This window comes from Cupressus sempervirens, chromosome 11, assembly GCF_028749045.1.
Source record: "Cupressus sempervirens isolate cs-2001-9-10 chromosome 11, ASM2874904v1, whole genome shotgun sequence".
NCBI classification, from domain to species: domain Eukaryota; kingdom Viridiplantae; phylum Streptophyta; class Pinopsida; order Cupressales; family Cupressaceae; genus Cupressus; species Cupressus sempervirens.
In genome coordinates this window covers 433,805,092-433,827,071 of record NC_143128.1, presented here as the reverse complement: position 1 = coordinate 433,827,071, position 21,980 = coordinate 433,805,092, and the positions used below count along the sequence as shown (strand labels likewise).

At 34.3% G+C, this 21,980-nt stretch overlaps 1 protein-coding gene across 1 annotated transcript in view; it reads left to right on the top strand.

Moving 5' to 3' along the window:
- LOC149530283 (E3 ubiquitin-protein ligase RKP) overlaps window positions 1–21,980 on the top strand; it is a 150,031-nt gene that overhangs the window by 62,895 nt on the left and 65,156 nt on the right. The window contains exons 3-4 of the mRNA XM_089810944.1: window positions 8,787–9,614; window positions 12,823–12,986. Of these exons, the coding sequence (XP_089667070.1) occupies window positions 8,787–9,614; window positions 12,823–12,986 (992 nt within the window). The remainder of the gene's footprint in view (window positions 1–8,786; window positions 9,615–12,822; window positions 12,987–21,980) is intronic.

The following is a 21,980-nucleotide window of genomic DNA, read 5'->3' as shown; positions in this document are numbered from 1 at the left end:
CCATTAATTTCTTTGCAACTATTGTCTTCAAAAGATGAATAGCATTACAACCTTTCAAAACAATATGTTTTTGATGAACTAATTGAGATTGCACTCTTAATACCTTAATTTCTGCAAAAATTGTGTCTGTGTCTGGATAAAACTTCATAGGTGGGCAGGAAGACCAGCTCCAATACCACTGTAATATCCCTTTCCGGATATCATCTCGTTTTCCCCTTTTTAGTATATTTAAAATTGAATATTGCAGATGTACTACGAATATTATCGAAAACAGTAGAAGACCAACTAGAAAATATCCAGCCTCTTTATGAATATAATATTCAGTTTGTAATTATAAGAATATACAATATGAGACAACAGTAAAACCAAAGACTTCTCCACAAGATAACAATTCGTTATTTCCAAAATAACATTCAAGATGTCGAACATATAACCATGAACTACAAACTTATGAGATGAACCAACAAACTCTTAATTCCTTAAAACAATGTTATTGCCTTATACAACAACAATATAACAACTAGCAACTAAAACGTTATTGTATTATGTAACAACAATATAATAACCAGTACACAGAAACCAATCCTAAATACAAATTTAACAGTCGGATTGGAATGATAGGGTAAGAACTTGTAAGCGCGAATGAAACACCTAAAGTGATGTTTCCCGAGACAATGGGTTTGTGTCCATTGCTTGCTAGTACAAGGGGCTACGTCCTCAACTGAATAATAAATCAAGCATACCCAACCATGAGTCTTTTTCCCTTTTTAATACACAAACTGAGACTCTTCGACTCCCCTTTGGCCTTTGTCCTATTCCTTGATTCTTTAACTCGTCTCTGATAAATCGTCTTATTCCTCCTTGTCCTCTTGTGACTACATGGAATATTAATTTGACCTTTAATAATAAATCTCCAGCTTACATAGTCAAATCTAATATTGTAAATTTGTTCCTACTTAATAATTCTAATGTCCTGACATTACATTCTTCCTAGGTGGAAGACTGGTGTCTTGGATCAATAAGAAGAAAAATTGTGTTTCACAATTCACAACAAAAGTAAAATATGTAGTAGTTTCCAACAATTGCTCACAAGCTATATGGAGAAAGCACGTCTTCAAAGGGATTAATGAAAATCACTGAACCAGTTATTATCTTTTTGCGACAATAGTATTGCAATAAACATGTCAAAGAATCCAGTACAACGCCCCAAGACTAAGCACATTGCAATCAAATATCACTCTTGAAGAGAAAATGTGAAGGAGAAAGATGTGAAGATGGATTATGTGACCTTAAAGGAACGAGTTGCAGATATTGTCAAAGGCATTAGCTAAGGATACTTTCGAGCATCTAAGTGGTAAGCTAGGGCTCATGCCCTTATTGAAGTAGATCTAAAATGCTATTGTTGCATCAATCTAATGGAATCATTGTATATTTATGCTGAAGGCATTCCCTATATGAGATGGGCGAGCTAATATTGTACATCAATGGTTGAAAGTCTTTAAAAGCCCTCGACGACCATTGGTTACATCTTGGTCACTCGTTGCAAAAAAAAAGCATTTGTTACATTTGACATGTAAGTGGAAAAAGCGGAACATGAAATGTTTAATGGACCATGGAAAAGACTTTAAAGAAGGAAGTCAAACGTTTATTAAATTAGGCATGACGTAATCGGGGCAAGTAAGGCCAGAGCAGCAAGGACAGGCTAGCTGGGGCAAGTTGGGCACATTGAGCTAGGCACAATAGCATAGCGGTTTTGGCAACCACCTCGGGTTATATTGGTCGGGCAGTAGGGTATCTCTCGATAAAAATGACTTCACATTCTAATGACATGGCTCAAAATTCATAACACGTTTTGCCACAAAAGCCTGACCAATAGGAATAAAGTTCCATATCACTTTGATCCATCTGATTGGCCAACTCAAAACCTCTCTTGCCATGTCAGAGTTCCAAAATAATGTAATCAAAATCCAGAGGCTTCACAGATAACTACCAAACTCCTTTTATTAGGTATGTGATTTGTTCATCTTGATCTTGGGTTTCATTCTCCTTGAGACTTATTTTCCCTGGTTTCTCAAAATTTCCATTTGTTGATTCTTCCCCTACTATCCATACAATGAGTTTTCCCCAATTTTTCTGAATACTGGTTTTTCCTCAGCTTTCCACAAGCAAAATAATGGGATCTCTGAGTCAATGGAGGCACTGGTGGATTGCAATAATGGTGATTCTATTTTTTGCAGTCAGGCGAGCGGATCAAGGGGTAGTTCAGGATAGGAATGGTAATACAATATCTACATTGTTTGGGAAATGGGATGAAAACATGTACTATGTTAACGATGACATTAACGTGAAGTCCAAGCAATATGATCCATCATCTGAGGATATTTTGTTGTGGGAATCTAGCGTCCCTCATATTTGTCAACTAGATACAACATATGACCTATTGGCTACTTGTCTCTATGCAATCTCAAACATTGCAGTTTTGGGTAGCTGACCCTATCGCACTTTGATCGTCCAATTCAAACACGACCCTCACCTGCAACACTAGGTAAACTTCTCGTTACGGTCCTCACGCTGATCGTCCCATTCAAACACAGCCCTCACCTGCATCTTGCCATGTAGTTTTTCTTTGGAGAGTGCTTACTTGACTCAATGTCTAAGAATGGATGCTACTCAAAGCATTAAGGACCAAATTTAATCAAACAACTTCTTGTAGTAATTAAATACTGTCACGAGATGGGAGTTATTCATCAGTATATAAAGCCCGAGAATATTCTTATAACCAGTCATGGATGCTTGAAACTAGTTGATGCAATAAACCACCCTTTGTCCAACATTTTGCTATAGTTTTGACTATGGAAATGTGTTGACTGTTGAAGACATCCTCATTGTTGCTAACTCACACTAGTCTCTATTTATAGATCCGGTGGCTTGGTGAATTTGAATACTCTAAAAGTAACTAATGGAAGCTTGGCATTGGCTTCTTTTAAAATTTTAGTGGATAAAAGTGGTTTTAACGGAAATTGAATCCTATGTTAATATCTCAGCCTAACTACACTATGCATTGGTGCTAAGCAATTACCGATATTAATTTGTGTACAACATTCTGAAATATGTTAATAAATGTAATAAATAGTATACTTTAATATAATAAAATATGTTCAAGCTCAATATTTTAAAGTGATAATAATATATTAAATATTTCTCTAAATTATATATTATTAATATAACATGAATTTGTGTAAATTACATATATTGAATAAGCTATAATATTACATAGAAAGGGAAGGGAAATATAAGGGACGAGGGAAAAGGGGGGCTACTTAGGAGTGATAAGAAATTGTTGGGGTAATAAGGGAGTCCAAGGAGAGATAAAAGGATCTTCTTGGAGTGATAAGGTGTGAGGAATGGTGAGAGAAGTTGTTTGGTGAAATTAGGAGTAGGATTGTATCAAGGGAGTCACTTGGAGAGATAAGGTGTAAGTAGAGGTAAGAGGAGATATATGGAGAAATAGGGAGTTTTTGGTATGATTAGGTTTGTATGGAGTGATAAGGAGAGTTGGAAAGATTAGGGATAATGATAGATGGTAGGAGACATAAGGAGACTTAGTGATGCAATGCTATAGTGATAAGGGGAGTATGGAGCGATAAGAAGCTATATGTGTGTGTGTGAGAGAGAGAGAGAGAGAGAGAGAGAGAGAGAGAGAGAGAGAGGTTGATGGTACAAGATGGATGCTGGATGGAATCATAAGGATTATATGGAGTAATCATGAGATGAAGAGATAAGAAGATAGGAGTAATAAGAAGTCTTTGGAGCTATAAGGATCCCAACACACTATGAGACAAACTACATGAGTCACATCAATTGGAGGTTTTATATGCATCAAACTAAGACACCACCACAAGGATATTTATAAAAACTTGAATCAAAATGATCACATCACTTTTCAATTATATATCGTGTCATGTTACACTATAACATGGAATTAATGTATATTCTTAGAGTGAGAGAGCTTTAGATTTAACAAACACTTACTTGGATTTTAATGAAAAAATGAAACACTATAAACTAGTACATGTTTTATGATCGAGAATTTTATCTTCTCTCATCACTTTTTGCACTCCATTTTACTATCATTCTATCAATTAATAAGATCACCTTTTCTAAAGATACAAATTTAAATTTGAAATCTTAAAACCCATATTTAAATATTAAAATTTATGTATCCTTTAACATAATTAAAACATTGAATATATTGAATCGAGTTAGATGTTACTTTAGTCTCTAGAGTATGGGTTTAGATAAAAATTTCATCTTACCAATTAATAATGTTTATAATGTAAGTAAAGATTATTAATAAGATGTATCTATAAAAACTATAGATTATTTTATATTTAACTAAAAATTCTAGATAATATTAGGAACTTCAACTATTGAATATATTTCATAGAAATGAAATGTTAAAAAAAGTGGCCAGCCTTAGATTTGAATGACATTATTTTTTCCTTAGAATCTCTCTCTCTCTCTCTCTCACACACACGCGTGCGCACGCCCGCCCGCACGCGCGCGCGCACACACAAACATAACACGAGTCCATCAGTAATTTAGCGCATGATTATCTCCTAACTCAAAGGTTTTGTTTCAATCACGTTTGACATCTTATAATAGATAAAAAAAGTTATGTGCACCTATCACTTTTCCATTGACTACCATTTGTCATGCAAGACTTTGTCAGTGAATTTTATTGATTACTAGAGTGGAAATATTAAAGATGTTATATTTTCTTAAGTTAGTACTTATAATATACCACCTAGGTAATTCTGTAGTTTTTCTATTTCACAGTTTTATTACTGTTATTATTATTATTAGTAGTATAATATTTTGGACTTGCACAGATCAGTTAAATCAAAATAAAAGGTAAAACTTATAATGCACAAGAACCACCAGATTAAAATGGTATGCTAACATACACACATAAACATCATTTTCCTCCCTTCATGCCCTTTGTAGTTATAAGAATGTATTGACACTACATTTATATTTGAGAGATTTTTATTGTGCCAAAATGCCTATTGTGTCTCAATGTGTGTGCCATTTATCTCCTTCTGATGTGCAATGTAACACGTGCTTTGCGACATTGCTCAACTGCCTCCCATGTTCTATAAGTCTATTTGGCAGTAATGAAGTATAATATTAGTGTTCCATTGGATCATTAATATCTCAAAACTAAATGAGAAGAAATTTATACATAGATATACAGGAGATGGATATAGAGAAAGTTATGGATATAAGAAAATGTAGAGAGGGGGGCAGTGAAGATGGAGTGAATCAGAGAGGGGGGGGGATGCCATAAATTGATAAAGAAAGATATGGAGTAAAACAGAAAGTGATAGAAATTAGACAGAGACAAAGAGAGAGACATAGGTAGAGCTAGAGAAAGGTAAATAGTTTTAGAGAGGGAGGTAGAGTTATGGAAAGGAGGGAGAGAGAGAGAGAGAGAGAGAGTGAGAGAGAGAGAGAGAGAGATTCATGAAGAGTGAGAGAGAGCGAGAGAGAGATTCATGAAGAGTAATGTCATTTTCCTCTATCTACCCTCTTATCTTCATATATATATATATATATATATATATATATATATATATTTTATAATTGATCTTGATATATCTTCGGCATACCTATTGCACACTAAGGTGCGATTGCTAGTTTACAAGTGAATTGATGTAAGGGGGAATACTTTCTAGGGGGAGTGGTGGAAGTGAATTAGTTGGATTGGAATTGAGAAAGTTGTTGGAGATTAATATATAGGTGACTCAAGTTGAGTGACACTTTTGACATTGTTGTCAAAGGGGAGGACTATAAGCAAAATGTAAGGGGATAAATTCAAGTAGTCTGACAGAGAGGAACTGAAGAAGAATGATGCATGATACTTGATGTTGCCAAGTTTGTGCTTTGGTGTTTCCATCAATGCCAAAGTGGGAACTTCTGGGCATAACTGATGCAGATAGTTTTGAAGAGATGTCACAGTGCATGTTTGATATTCAGTTGTTTAGTTACTGTGTTGTCATTGATGTCAACTTGAAGGTTGTTGATTAATCATTTATCGGGAGCATTGTTCTAGTATGTACAAAGTGGAAATCAGCTTGAAAATGGTTGTGCAATAGGAAGTAAGGTCTGTGGTAGATATGGATGTCTAGGGGATGTCTCATGATGCATTGTCTACCATCACACAAGCTGAAAACAAGGTGCTCAAGAGTTATGATGGATTTAAGTGTGACAAAGCAACCAGGTTGAACATTCAGTGACTGACAACGAATGATTTGATTAGTCTATCAAATCTATGATGAGCCAGATGTTGCAATTCAAGATTTATGATCTATACTCAGTTATGCCATCAGTGTTACAATCACACATGATTATGTTTATAGGAAGCATGTTTTGGATTGATTGAAGTATGTTCAGGAGAAAGTGCATGAACAATTAGAACAGTTTATGTTTGATACTCAATTGGTAATGTTCGGGCCGACTCCGGCAGATGTTTCGCGATGTAAAGTTGGGTGATGAAGTTGCATTGCTGTGACATCAATGGGTTTTGATGAATTGGTCATACATTGGTTGTTGTGATCAAATTTCATGAAGTTATGCGTGTTCATTGGAAAAAGTAGAAAAGGTTAGTTGTTCTTTGTTGAATTAATGTGTAGTTTAAATTGGTGATCGTTTGGATTTGGTAAAGGTTGGATTAGGGTTTGGTAATATGTTTTGGCAGGACTAAAGTGAAATTCAAGTGTAAAACGTTTTGGTTATGGTGGTGGGTGCTCTAAAGATTGAAGTATGTATTTATATGACAAAATATTGCAGTTGTAAGTGTAGATTGTGAATGGCATGTGCGGTCAAGCTAGTTGTTGAATTTTTGTAAATTGAAGAAAATGTTGAGCTGAGTTGGATCTGTATGAGCAATTGGGAAGTGCTATAACCAGATTACTTTCTGTGTTGAATCCTAACAGGTTTTCCAAGTCCAAATCCCTTAATAGGGTGAGCAGGATCCTAACAGGTTTGAAGATTAATTCCCTTAATTGAGGGGCTCATTAGCTTGAGTTAGAAATCCTAACAGGGTAAAACTCCTAATAGGACGTTATTGTAATCTTTTAACAGGGCCAGGCCTCTAACCTGACGCATTTCAGAAGAGTGCAAATATTTGTAGGTAGTAATTCTCACCGTGGTATTTCTTTCTGACCAAGAGTTTCCACATGAAATTGGTGTCTTTGTGTTACTTGTGTGAATGCTTTTATGAGTTTGTTTTACTTATAATTTCACAAAGTTAACATTAGATGGATGTAATGAATGATTAACTGATTAAGACCTATTTTGGTTGATCTTTATTGATAAGTGGGTAAAAGTTTGAGTCTGATAGATTACTGATTCATGACCCCTTTCAGTAATCTTGGACCTGAAGTATATTAACATAGAGCAGCATCACAATTTAAAAGATTTCAGTTGACTTATGACAACATTCAACATGTAGAATCACATAAATACCATACATCACTGGACTCCATCCAATTTTTAAAATAATAATGCTTCTGGAGCCATTTAATGCATTTGACTGAGCATGGAATTGTATCATTTCAAAATATTTAAGCAACACTTTATAGCTTACTGTCTGCTCCATGATATCTTGTTCATCAACTCCATGTTTTAAGTCCTGACCAGTGGCGTGTGTTTTATGAAAGTGAGCAGACATTAAGCAGCTTAACCTTTTTACATCATGCATGAAGAATAATTTTGGTCACCCCACCTTTTCATAAGCTACACCCAAGAGCATATATTGGATGTGTAATAAATAAAAACGACTGCATTGTCCAGCTAGTCGACCAAAAAAATACGATATGCAATGCACCAAGGTGAGAGATCTTTCAATGAATATTAACTTCAGATCACCGTGAGTTGAATATAAAAGCTGTGATGTATCAAACAAAAAAGTAGACAAGCTGGCAGGTGAAGGGGACAAGCTGCCAGCTCAACCAGACACCCAAGTAGCTCAAGCCTCAAACACACAGCCAAGTAGCTGAACCAAGCAAGCAATTAGCTCAACCAAGCCATCAAGTTGCTCAACCAAGACATCAAGTAGCTTGACAAGGAGCTCAATTCAATTCCTAGAAATTTAAACGCGACTGTGAGCATCATCTTTTGACATCAATGACAACATTAATATGAACTTGTAGAAATTTTGATTTCAGATCAATAAAGTAGACAAAGTGTAATAAAGTAGAGAGAGAGGGTGTTAGCATTGGATGCTTTTACAAATAAATGAGGGTTTTAATATAGAAGGCTAGAAAAATGAGAAAATGTGGTTTATTAGTCAAATAGTGGTTTTTGGCCACAATGGTAGAAATAAAAAATAACTGTAATGCTCATTTTTAACTTCTCTGATCAGTTGAAACTTGAAAGCCATGTCAATGAGATCAAGATAACTTAAGTTCCTATTCGTACTATTATGAACTTTGTTTGCTTGTGGTTAAATTATGTCACTTTGGACATTGTTTAGGTGACTGAGGAACGTTTTCATATTCTCCTGTTTCAATTAAAAATATAAAGCCTGCATATAAGATTAAGTGTTTAACATGCTGTATGTCTTATTGTTGTGAGGTGTTAGAACATCAATCATCTGACATACAAATATTGAAATGTGAATAATTTATTTTTCTGTTTGAGATGAATTGTTTAAATATCTTGATAGATTCTGTGGTTTTCTATTTGAGTTATAACTATTTAAAAATTGCTCTTGTTCTCAGGTTGAAGAGATGCAATGGGAACTGTGCCGATTTTTGATACATTTCACTTCGGTATCCCCATCACAACCACCAGGTTTGGTGTTCAGGACATTTTTGCAGACTCTTGTTTGGAAGAATAGAGGAGCAGATCGTAATATGCCTCCTCCAGGACTTTCAAATAACTCTGTGCTTGTTTCAGTTTATACAGTACTGCTGCGTTTCTTATCTGAAGGTTTTGGTATGGATGATGTATGTGATGTGATGAAAGGGTCAACGGAGAAATCCGATAGTGGTGTGGGATTTCTTCACAGGAAAGGAAAAAGAAAATTTCCTATTGATTTATTTCTAAGAGCAGATTCACAGCGTATTGATTTTTCCAGGTTGGGTGGGACATTCACTCATCTTCTTAAAATTCATCAAATTCAAGTCGAAGATCTCAAAGAAATTGAGTGGGATGAAGGTTGCATGGAGGTTGAGGAGAGCAAGGTAACACATTCTACTGGACAAAAACCTTGTTGTTGTTCAGGCACTACTATGACCTGCATGAGTAGTGGGAAAAACCCTGTAAAATTCACCAGCAAGTTTTCCAATAGCAATGGAAGTGCTATTCCAGAAAGGGAAGCACATGTTAGTACAGAATGTAGTACAAGGAACTATAATAATGAGATTGTAGATAAACCCAGTTCAAGCGAGCATTCAGATTCTGGTCTTACATATCAATCAATTCAGCAGAGCAAAAAAGCAGAACTAAGGGTGGCTCAAGTATTATCTGGCTCATTAAGGGAAGAAGAGTTGCTTGATACCATGGTTTTGCTCTACCATTTGGGCCTGGCTCCGAATTTTAAGCAGGTAAATAAGTAACAATAATTTGAGGATTTTGTACTAATCAAAGCTACATTTTAAATCCTCGATTATCTCATTTATTTTTCAGTTTTGTCGATTGTTTTTACTTATATTTTAGCAAATAGACATGGTAGTCCCAGTTATTGTTGATGCAATAGAAATTTAGAAGCTCATAAATTGCTCAATGCCTTGAATGTATGAAATAAATTGTCACATATTATATTTTTGCTATTCTGTAGTTTAGTCTTCGAAGCTGTCTATTTTTATTTATTTGTTCTTATCTAATCAAATCAAGAGGCCTATTCTAGGCTCTATGATGCCAGTTTTGTAAGATTTCCTGAAGCTAAATCTACCCAAACGAAAATGCTGAAGATAATTTATATAACTGATTTGCTAAAAATAATGAAAGACTTAATTTAGTAGAATTCATCGTTTCATTAGCAACTCAAGTAAGTCCATATATTCGCAGTCTTTAACGATTGAATCATGGTGGCACATGTCCAAGAGGAAATGAGTTAACTTCAATCAAGAGATAAGCTAACTTAATCAAGTAGAGGCGTTGATGACACTTGATGAGGCATAGATGGCACCTATTTTCACCAATCAAGTATTAAGAACAAGAAGATTTCCACAATCCACATGAAATTGTCTAATATTATGCTTTTGGATTCGATTGTGCAATTATTTTTGCATCTAGAAGCATAATATTTGATAATCAAGGATTGATAAAACAACCGTGCCAAATGGTTGCCTTTGTGATGTCCTTGTTTTAAAATAGGATTTAATAATGAATAATAATTAAATGATAAGTAAATAATAGGATTTTATTAAATAAATAATCATATTTAAAGAAAATTTAATGAAAATATAGTAATAAAATATAAAAGTAATGAAATAAATTACAATTTAAATAAATAATGATATCAAAATATAAAAATAGATAAATAAATAATATAATAAAATTACAAGTCTTTAGAAGAGACAAAATTGTGAAAGGCATTTTTGGGTAGGGACCCAACATTAAAGTTGGAATAAATGAGAGAATATAAAAGATTGTGGTTCATCATGTTATAAAATTAAAAAATGCTACAATGAGAAACTAGAAAGTGGAAGAATTATATTCTGTTGCAGATCAGAATTCTATTATGGCACTTATATTAATTACAGACTCCTCAAATGACTTCTTAGCAATATGTCAAGGTCGATTCCAGCTGACTATATAATAATCAATATGATGGACAAGTTCAAGAACATGCTTAAACCAATACTAAGAGAAGTCGATATAAGTAGCAGCCTTGGGAACTGGAAATGAGTCAACATGTGATGCAAGCCTTATATGGTTGCCTCCATTGTTTTGAGTCTTGACAATGTCAGCAATTCTATATAATCAGTGTTTGAAGCAACTACGATACATAGCAGCTTGGCTTCACTAATATGCAAAGCAGCTGTGTTAAGGGATATGGCAAATAGTTAGAACATGATATGCAAAAGGTGTGAACTAAAAAAGGCTCAATTCATAAAAAGATGAGTCAATGTTGCCATGTCACAAGTCAGCAAATTAATATTGAGACAAGTCAGAAAACTTTACTTAGTCTTGAAAAGGTGAGAACTAGTCTCAAAGACCAGATATTGGTTAGAAATTTAGAATGGTTAATTTACAACCACTCACTTAATTCCATAAATGGCATTTAAATGTGACTGTTAGACTAATGTTGATGGGGAATCTTAATTCTTTATGTGCTCACCAGTAATCATATTGTACGTGTAATTGGTTTTTTAGGGTCTAAGCCTTAATCAGATTTTCCATCATTCTTGTGTTTTTACTAGGCCTGAAAGCTACATCCCTATAATTTGTTCTTGTGCACTAGAGAAGCACACCTTGGGAAATTGGGTTGGACATATACAGTCCACCAAAAATGCTAAAGGTCCGTTTGGTTCGTGAAAAATGACAGGAATTGGGGTTTTCATAATCCGGATATGAATTTTTTTGTGTTTGTTTCAAAATTGGCAAAATGGAATTAGAATACGAGACTTCTAATTTTGTCTCAAAACCAGGTTTTCAGACTTCCTACTAGCAAGTAGGAATTGAAAATCAAAACCTTATTATGCTTTTTGAGGGGTGTAAAAACAATAGATTGGACTACTTTTTGGAGTCTGCCTGCAACTCCAAACTTAGGCATAAAAATGTGTCTTCCCACTCATCTTCCGAGTGAAACAAACAGTTCAAGTAAGATTCCAAAAATAGGAATGAAGATTTGCAAAACCTTAATTTGGCTAAATCGAGAATTGTAGAAATCTCGATTTCTACAATTCCATTAACCAAATGGACCCTAAGTGATGCTCATAGCATTCATTTTTAATCAACTGATGTAGTACTAGTATAGAGTTCTTAAGAAATGACAATGAATATCTGGAGAGAAGCAGAACCAAAAGGTCATTATGGAGTTATGATGGAACAGACTGATACTGATAGTTAGAAAAGCTCAAAGTCCAGCAAGAGGCCTTCACCTGCGACTAGTTCATAAAATTCAACTTTTTTTTCTTCTTGGTGAGGAACCTCCAGGTTTTCCTAAATGGCATCTAACATGTGAATGTTAGATTAATTTTTGATGGATAATCTTAATTCTCTATTTGTTTACCCGTAATCACATTATATTTGTAATTATTTTTTCAGGGTTGAAGCCTTAATCAGATTTTCCATCATCAGTGTTGTGTTCACTAGGCTTGCATTTATGTCTAAGAAAACTTTTAATGAAGCATATTTATCAAGTTTGTTAATTCAGATCAGAATTGCGAAACAAGAGTTTAGAAGGTGGAGAATAAAAAGCAGATAACACATTGGGTTATCTTGAAGTTTAATAGGACCTCAACATGTTGAATAAGAGGATAGCTGCCTGTCACAATTGCGAAGGAATTTACATATTTCTTTATTGATGGGTCAAGAAATGTTAATAGCTTGAAACTGATTGATAATATATTTTGTAATTCTTTTTACTTACACTGTTTAATGATGTTATGGATTACATATAAGTATCCCTGGCATTTTCCATCTTATAATCAAATTTTGTCAATCATAAAATAAAAGTGGAAAGATGCCTTTCATTGTAGATTTTTTTCAAAATTGTTTTCTATTATATATGAACACCTTTCCTTCTCTATCTGTTTCGCATTATGTATAGGCAGTTTAACTGAGACACAATTTTTATGGATGCAGGCATCACATTACATGTCACATCAGTCGCAATCGATTTCTCTCTTGGATGATACTGATAAGCAGATCAAAGCAGAGAAAACTTCTACAGAACATTTGAAGCGCCTTAAAGATGCTCGAAATGTGTATAGGGAAGATTTATTTGATTGCGTACGACAGTGTACATGGTAAAGATTGCATTTATTTTATGGGGTTTCCTTTGTGATTATAAGATTTCCAATATGCGTCTGAAAAGTGTTAATGTTTGTATACCAGAAAAGAATAAGCAACACAAAATAATATAGTGAATACAAGACATAGTATTTACCCTGGGAAAACCCATCTGATTTACAATATTACTAACTGCTGGACTGAACTGAATTTATAATACACACCATGCGAATCCATCAGGATGAATATATGCTTGTCTTGACCCTTCATCATCTTGATATTTAAGGGTCAGGCAGTTGCAACAAGGAATGACCTTTTGGATTTACAAAACAAATGAAGAGACAGCCATAGAATGATAACTTCAGATGCTATAACATCAACAAAAAGAATTGATTTAAAATAAAAATGACTAAAAATATACTTTCATCTGAAGATATTTGGCTACACATCAAAATTTTGAGGCTTTCCAGTTGCAAATGAAAATATGAAGGGTTGAATTGAGTTCATTTAGGTATCTTGTTGCAAATGAAAATATGTAGGGTTGAATTGAGATCATTTAGGCATCAGCAAGGCAAGAGTCCAATTACTTAGCCTATATTATGTTTTATAGGACTGAGGATTATCATGAGAAGGAAATAGTTCCATTGTATAGCTAGGATCATCTGGTTACACTCCCATTTTTCCCTTTTTACGTGCATTTATTTTCTTCAAAAAAACAGCCAATAGCATGCAGATGTCATGAGCTTTTCTAGATTCTTAGTTTTTTTTAAGAACATTCTTGCTATTCTAGTGTCTATTGCTTTGAGTATTAGTCTGTAGAAGTATGATGATCAAGTTGTGCACACATGCTAGAAGCAATGCAATAGTTCACTGACTCAACTTTACATGTACATGCTTCTTTTTCACACTAAGTGAAGTCTACCTATTGATGCCTGTATGATTCAGAAATAGACCTTGAAGTATAGAAGATGCAAAAATAGACCTTCCAATAAACTAAAAACTTTAACACTTAAAGAATGTTCTACATTATGAATATTTCTGTATTTAAGTTGTATGAGACACAGAAAAGAAACATGCATGAAAAAAATTAGAAATATAGAAAATTTCAATTTCAATGCAGAAATAAGAAAAGAAATGAGTCATTTTGTACCTAATGCTGAATAAATTATTTAATTCCAAATTATGATGTCAAAATCTGTTATTTATATGTAAAGATTCTGCTAATTCTTTGAACTTTGGATCAGACTTTTGGTTCAGTCTTGAATTGCTGAGAATGATATCTTAACATTCTAAATGTTCTGAAACGTTCAGGAAGTTAACACCTTTGTTTTATGCAGATCCAATACTCTAAAATTGATCTTGATTGAAATAGAGTAATTCTGATTTACAATTCGCTGGATGAAGATACTTGAAGGAGCAGACTTAATTTTGTTTGTGTGTCCTTCAAAACTGTATCAGCATCCATCTAAATATCTAAGCCAAGAGACTTCACCCTCAAAGGGCATGTCCCTATACTTGGTTGGCTATCATAACCTTTCTCAAAATCGGCGACTATTAAGACTTAGTTTAATGTTAAACACTAACAAACATATAATGTTAGGTTAGTATTAATGCAAACAAATCTGGAAAAGTCACCGCCTTTGAAATGACCCTTACTATAAAGGGCACTAAATCCCGATATTGTACTGTCTTGCTCTATGAAAGGATAATGTACTATGAGATTTGTCAAAAACTAAGCATGCAACTGTTAAATGTTTAAGAGAGTAATGTCTCAAATAATTCACCAAATGAGCTGACTGTAACAAGTGCAATGGACAATGGTAGTGCCAACAGTATTCACGAAAATTTATTTTAAGGATAGATTTATTACAAGTTCTATGGTAATAGCAAGTCCTTTCAATAACAATCCAATTGAAGATAAATGAATGATAGAGCCTGGACTGAACATAGTTAAAGCATCATCAAGAACCTGGAATTGCCGCCTCCATTGGTTGTCATATACATGAGATTGACTGAATGGAGACCGATTCAGGTCTGTTCTAATTCTGCCCTTCACAATCTGGAAAGAATGCTGATGCCGCTGAATTAATTACAACTGCCGTTCAGGCCCGTGCAAGGTTGCTCCAATTATTGTGGCGAATCTGGCCTGGACTAAGTCGAAATGAGCCCTGCAGTTCTTCCTAGCGGTTCAAGTAAATTGCCCAGTATTTGATGCAAATCGAGATGCAGATCGCTCCCAGTCTGGTCTGAAAAATTCACATTTAACTCCTGCAAAGAAGTTATACTGACATCCGCAAATTCATTCAGGCTTGCGATTTTTTAAATATAATTCTCTAGATTCCAAACAAGTGACGAAAATGATGGTGGATGCTGAAGGGAATCACCGAAACTAATAACAATGAGGACGCTTCTCCAGCACAATCACATTCTTCTAATTTTCTAATTCGAGTGCTTGCTATTCAACGCTGAAGAATGGATGGATTTGAAACCTTTCAATCTTCCCCCCCGATCTGCCCTTCTACAGTCTGCTCCTACTGCCGGTTTAATGCGATCTTTTTAATGTAAATTCAAACCTTTCATTGCAATGCCACACTTGATGTAGATTGAGCTGTCTGGGTTCAGGGAAGACCATGCAACAATTCGCATGCAAATTCGACCAGATATGGGGAATTTATGACTACAAATGTGCTTCCAGCTTCCCTTCGAATCTCTCCAGTTCTGCAATTAGTTAATTCCTTCCTAACTAAACCTCCAATGATCAACGAATCACAAGATTTGGCCTTAGGCCACAGATTTTGTCCCTGATGAAATGACTGAGTGTCACCTCCAATCTGCAATAATTCAGATGATATTTCACACCCTCAAAATTGCGTACCTATTGAGAGTTTTCGTTCTCAATGGCCAGTTGTGACAATTGCAGAAACCCTAGGTTCTACAATGCACCTGTGACTGAATCACAATCTGAAAACAAAGAGAGAGAAACAACTGCCTGATTCGAATGGAGCCCCGGGGTGCCTATTTATTCTTTTCTCTCCATCTTCTCCAGAGACTTCTAGAACAATTTTGATCTTATCTCTTAAGTGACTTTATTAAATATTTTATAATCCATGTCACTTTATTAAATTAATTAAATATAAAGTTATCTTTTAATATTTATTTATTTGATAACTTTATAAATAATTAACTTAATATCACTTATTTATTTAATTAAAATAATTAATCAGTCGTCCTTATAAAATATGCATTATTTTGGACAACCAGATTAATTAAATTAATTAAATCGAACTGTCACCAAAAAATTGGGGACATGACAGCCTTATAAAGGAAATAATGAGAGTATATCGAGCCATTTGTAGACATCTAGATGGTAGAAGAATAAGTGCAACCTGCCCTCACAGACTTGGAGATTATCATGTTACATTCTTAACACTCCCTCTTAACTTGATAATCTCATAGAGAGATATTATATCTAGCAACATCAATATAGATGAATAAGCAAGAATTAATACTCTATATCTGTCTGACTCTTCTTAGTATGTGATATCATAGAACACATAACACAATGTCATATTACTCAGTTTGTGATATGACAAATCACTGCTACTATTGATAAGTTACAGGATAAATTTGAAGAGTAATTTAATTTCTTCATTTATCCAAGTTGTGACTAATGGAAATTGGCATTTCTATATCACAACAAGATCTTGAGTTTAAGATCTACCAGAATACAGGATAAACTCGGAGAATGCTAAAATTCTTCTTTAATCCAAATTATGACTTATAGACATAGCAATGTCTATATCACAATATGATCTTGAACTCATCTAGATCTTACAGTAGAACTCTACTGTTTAGCACATTATCTAAGAGATCGTCATCTCTCATAATGCCTTTTATACAAGTGTTCATTATTTCAGAGATCGTCACCTCTTTAAATAATGATTACACATGGTGAAGCCCATAACAGTCAATAGCTTGACAAAAATAAAATAATTTTATTAATAATCAAAAGAGTACAAATGGATTACAACTCAACCATACCAAGTCTCCTTTTGAAATGTTCTATCTTTACTCTAGATAGAGGTTTGTTGAGTATGTCTGCCGTCTGATCTGCAGTGCAAATGTATTCCAATTTTACAGAATTCCTATCTACCACATCTTTTACATAATGGTAAGGAATTTCAATATGCTTGGCCCTGTCATGGAAAACTGGATTCACTGAGAGTTTGATGGAACTCTGATTATCACAATGAATAATCGTAGGATTCATAGCTTGCTCAAATAATCCCACAAGTAACTTCCTTAGCCAAACTGCTTCACGAGAGGCCATCGCTGCTGCAATGTATTCGGCTTTTGTGGAGCTCTGAGCTACTGAAGATTGCTTTCTGCATATCCAAGATATCATAGTTGATCCTAAACTAAAACAACATCCATATGTGCTTTTCTTGTCTTTAACACTTCCACCCCAATCTGAGTCAGTGAATCCATGCAAGTCTAAAGCAACTTTCTCATATTTGAGTCCATAATTAAGAGTGCCTTGTAAGTATCTCATAATGTGTTTAACAACAACTAGGTGAATCTCCTTCGGTTCACACATAAATTGGCTTAAAGCATTAACAGCATAGCAAATATCAAGTCTTCTATTTACTAAGTACATAAGGGGCCCAATCATCTGTTTGGTAGAGAGTAGAATCTATGGAAGGTGATTCTGCAACTGCTTCTTTAAGTTTATGTAAATTAGTCTCCATTGGAGAAGACATAGGCTTGCAATTCCACATTCCAAATCTCTTCAAGATATCTGATGTGTACCTTCCTTGATTAAGTATGATACTTTCAGAATTCTGTCCTACTTCCAATCCTAGGAAGTAATGGAGAAGCCCCAAGTCTTTCATCTCGAATTCTCTAGTTAGATCTTTCTTGCACTGATCTACGAGATGATTATCACCTATGATTAATAAATCATCAACATACAATATCAGAATTACCATATCATCATTATCTCTTTTATAATATAGGTTTGGATCGGCTTCATTTTTGGAGAATCCTAAGTCAGTGAGATATTTATCAATCCTTTCATACCAGGCCCTGGGAGTTTGTTTAAGCCCATAGAGAGCTTTCTTGAGCCTGCAAACTAATGCATTAGGATCATGGGTTTCAAATCCTTCTGGTTGCTCTAGATAGACTTCTTTTGAAATCTTTCCATTTAGGAATGTTGTTTTTACATCCATCTGATGTACTTTCCATCCCTTTGATGTGGCAATTGCTAAGACTGCTCGTACAAAGGTATATCTAGCAACAGGAGCAAAGGTTTCTTCATAATCAATTTCTTCTTTCTAAAAAAATCCTTTGGCTGCAAATCTGGCTTTATATTTCTTAATACTACTGTCAGTAGCATGCTTTATTTTAAATATCCACTTTGAAGAAACAACAGATTTTCCTTTAGGTCTTGGTACAATTTCCCAAACATCATTTTTCATAATTGATTGGTATTCTTCTGTCATAGCTTCTTTCTAGGTTGAATGTTTAATAGCATCAAAAGGATTGGTTAGCTCTGTTTTGGATAAATCACTCATATTTGCTGTATAACTAGAGAATCTTTTAGGTCTTTTACTTTTTTTGACTGTTCTTGAAGGTGCAACAAAGTCTTGAGCTACTTCAACTGTTTTTATGGCCAAAGTGGTCTTTTCTTTGAATTTTCTTCAAGGTTCATATATTGAATTTCATCTTCGATATCTTCTAAGTTTTCCCTCTGGGATGCCGATTCACTATTTCTTTCAGAACTCGATAAAGGAGAAGGTTCATCAGAACTTATGGCTCTTTTGAATGCAAGATCTTCCTCAAAGATTACATCTCTGCTAAGTTCAATAGTTTTCTTTCCAAGTATGAAAATTCTATATGCTTTAGAAGTTTCACTATACCCTACAAAGATACCTTTCCTCCGAGAGGGTTCTAACTTGGTTCTCTTTTCTTTTGGAACATGAATATATAGAGGACATCCAAAAATTCTAAGATGACTTATATTGGGTTTTACTTTAGTAAATACTTCTTTAGGGGTCTTATCTTTAAGATAGGAGTGAGGGCTTCTATTTTGAATATATACAGTAGTACAGGAGGCTTCTGCCCAAAGATAGTTTTCTAGATTTTGGTAAAAAAATCATAGCCCTAGCAGCTTCTATGATTGTCCTATTCTTTCTTTCTACTACCCGGTTTTGTTTTGGGTTATAAGGAACAATGTACTCCCTCTTAATCCCTGATTCTTTACAAAACCTCTTAAACAAGTCTGACAAAACTTCTTAAACAAGTCTGAGGTATATTGTCCTCCGTTATCTATTCTAAGGGTTTTAATTTTATGATCTGAAATTTTTTCAGTTAATGCTTTGAATTCTTTAAATCTTTGTAGGATTTCTTTTGATTCCTTGCATTTAAAAAAATAAATCCATGTTTTCCTAGAGAAGTCATCTTTGAACAAGATATAATACCAGAATCTTCCAAGAGAAGGAACGAACATAGGTCCACATAAATCTGAATGAATTAATTCTAGTACATTATTTGTTTTCCTGGTACTATCATGAAAGGGACTTCTGGTGCTTTTACCCAGAGCACACCTTTTGCAAATACTAAGGTGGTCTTTTTTTAACTTGGGTAATCAAGTAACCATCTTTTCCATAGTTGATAAAGTTTTAAAATTTAGATGCCCTAATCTTCTGTGCCATATTTCGTTTGAATCTTCAACTTCGTGAACTAGGGCTTGAATGGATCGACTAGATTTTGTATTTAATTCATACAAATATCCCTTTCTTTGACCAATTAACTTTGCTTTTTTGATGGAAGAGTTCTTAGCCCAAGTTAATACTTTGCCATCCACGAATGCAACATTGTGTCCATCATCTTCAAGTGCTGTAATCAATATTAGGTTTCTTTTAATCCCTGGTACATAGAGTACACCCTTAAGAAGAAGAGTATTTCCTGATTTTAGTTTCAAAGTACAACTTCCAATTCTTTCAACGAAGTGTGTAGAGTTATCACCAATGGTAACTTCACCGTTAACTTTCTCTGATAACGAATCTAGAGTTTCTTTGTATCCCATTATATGTCTAGAAGATCCACTATCAATTACCCATGCTTTATTTGAAATTTCATTTGATAGAGAGGAATACAAAACACGGTTCTCAGGATCATAAGTATCTTCTTCTCTAATTACATTTGTACAATTTACCTATTGTTTGGAATTTTCAGGACAATTAGATCTATAGTGTCAAATTTTTCACATTTGAAACACTTTATTTTAGATAGATCTTTCTTGGGCTTTCCATTCTTTTAATTTCCCTTTTTCTTCTTGAAATGCTTCTTCTTGCCCTTATAGGAGTTTGTATTAAGAACGTGAAGTTTTTCATCTTCTACTTTTGGTTTCTCTCATTTCTTTAGTTTTTTGGATTCCTCTTGAAGACAATCATTCTTGAGTCTATTAAAGTTTGGAAGCTGATCTCTGGCACTCATTCCTTGTGCCAATGTTTCCCATGAATCTGGCAATTCATCTGTAGGCATAAGCGTTAATTCGGTGTCATTGATGATGGTTCCTATGCTTGATACTTCATCTCTAATGCTGGCAACTCTTAGAAAATAAGAGTTTATCAATTCTCCTTTTTTTATCTGAATGTGATTCGGTTGTCTTTTTAGTGCAAGAACCCTAGTTGCATTGTTTACTTCATATGCATTTCGTAATGCATTCATCATATCAAAGGCAGTTTGATGTTTTGCAAGCATAGGTATGATATCATTTTTAACTCCATCCAAGATGATTTGAATAAATTTTCTATTTCCATTGCTCCATATGGATTTGTGAGGTTCAGCTGGGGGTTGTTTGGATGCTCCATCAACAAACTGTTTTACATTGTTCTCTTCAAGAATCATTAAGATTCTGAATTTCCTTGCTTCAAAGTCTTCTTTCCCATCAAACTTGCCCTAGGGTCTAATTGTATATGCCATTGAAGATAGGAGAAAATTATTAAGTGTATATAAAGTCTGATGACTGAATTTGTAGAGCCTTGGATTTAATAACTAGGCTCTGATACCATGTAAAGATTCTGCTAATTCTTTGAACTTTGGATCAGACTTTTGATTTAGTCTTGAATTGCTGAGAATGATATCTTAATATTCTAAATGTTTTGAAATGTTGAGCAAGTTTAACACCTTTGTTTTATGCAGATCCAATACTCTAACTTCGATCTTGATTGAAGTAGAGTAATTCTGATTTACAATTCGCTGGATGAAGATACTTGAAGGAGCAGACTTAATTTCGTTTGTGTCCTTCAAAACTGTATCAGCATCCATCTAAATATCTAAGCCAAGAGACTTCACCCTCATAGGGCATGTCCCTATACTTGGCTGGCTATCATAACCTTTCTCAAAATCTGCGAATATTAAGACTTAGTTTAATATTAAACACTAACTAACATATAATGTTAGATTAGTATTAACGCAAACAAATCTGGAAAAGTCACTGCCTTATAAAGGAAATAATGAGAGTATATAGAGCCATTTGTAGACATTTAGATGGTAGGAGAATAAGTGCGACCTGCACTCATAGACCTGGAGATTATCATGTTATATTCGTAACATTATAGATGAGGTATGCATGGCGTGCCAAAATTAACTACATGAAACATGTATTGTTTAAGGTTTTTTTGGGCATTTAGAACATAAAATATGCTCGGTCAGCCTCCAATGCAGAATCTACCTCTCACATAGGGCATGATGACATATTTCAAAAATAATATAGATATTAAAAACTAACTGTTCTGGCATGAAATGACCTTGACTATGCACTAAAAACAGTGAGGTGTCATGGAACCATGTTTATGGTGGCTTTTAGCATTATTATTCCTAAATAGTAAATATAATGCAAACCTCTATGAATAAATATTATTGATAAAGTAGCACTTAATAATTCCATAATGATAACTCCTTGCTCGGTTAGGTTTACTCAAAAGGGGTCATTGAATCCTAGCATG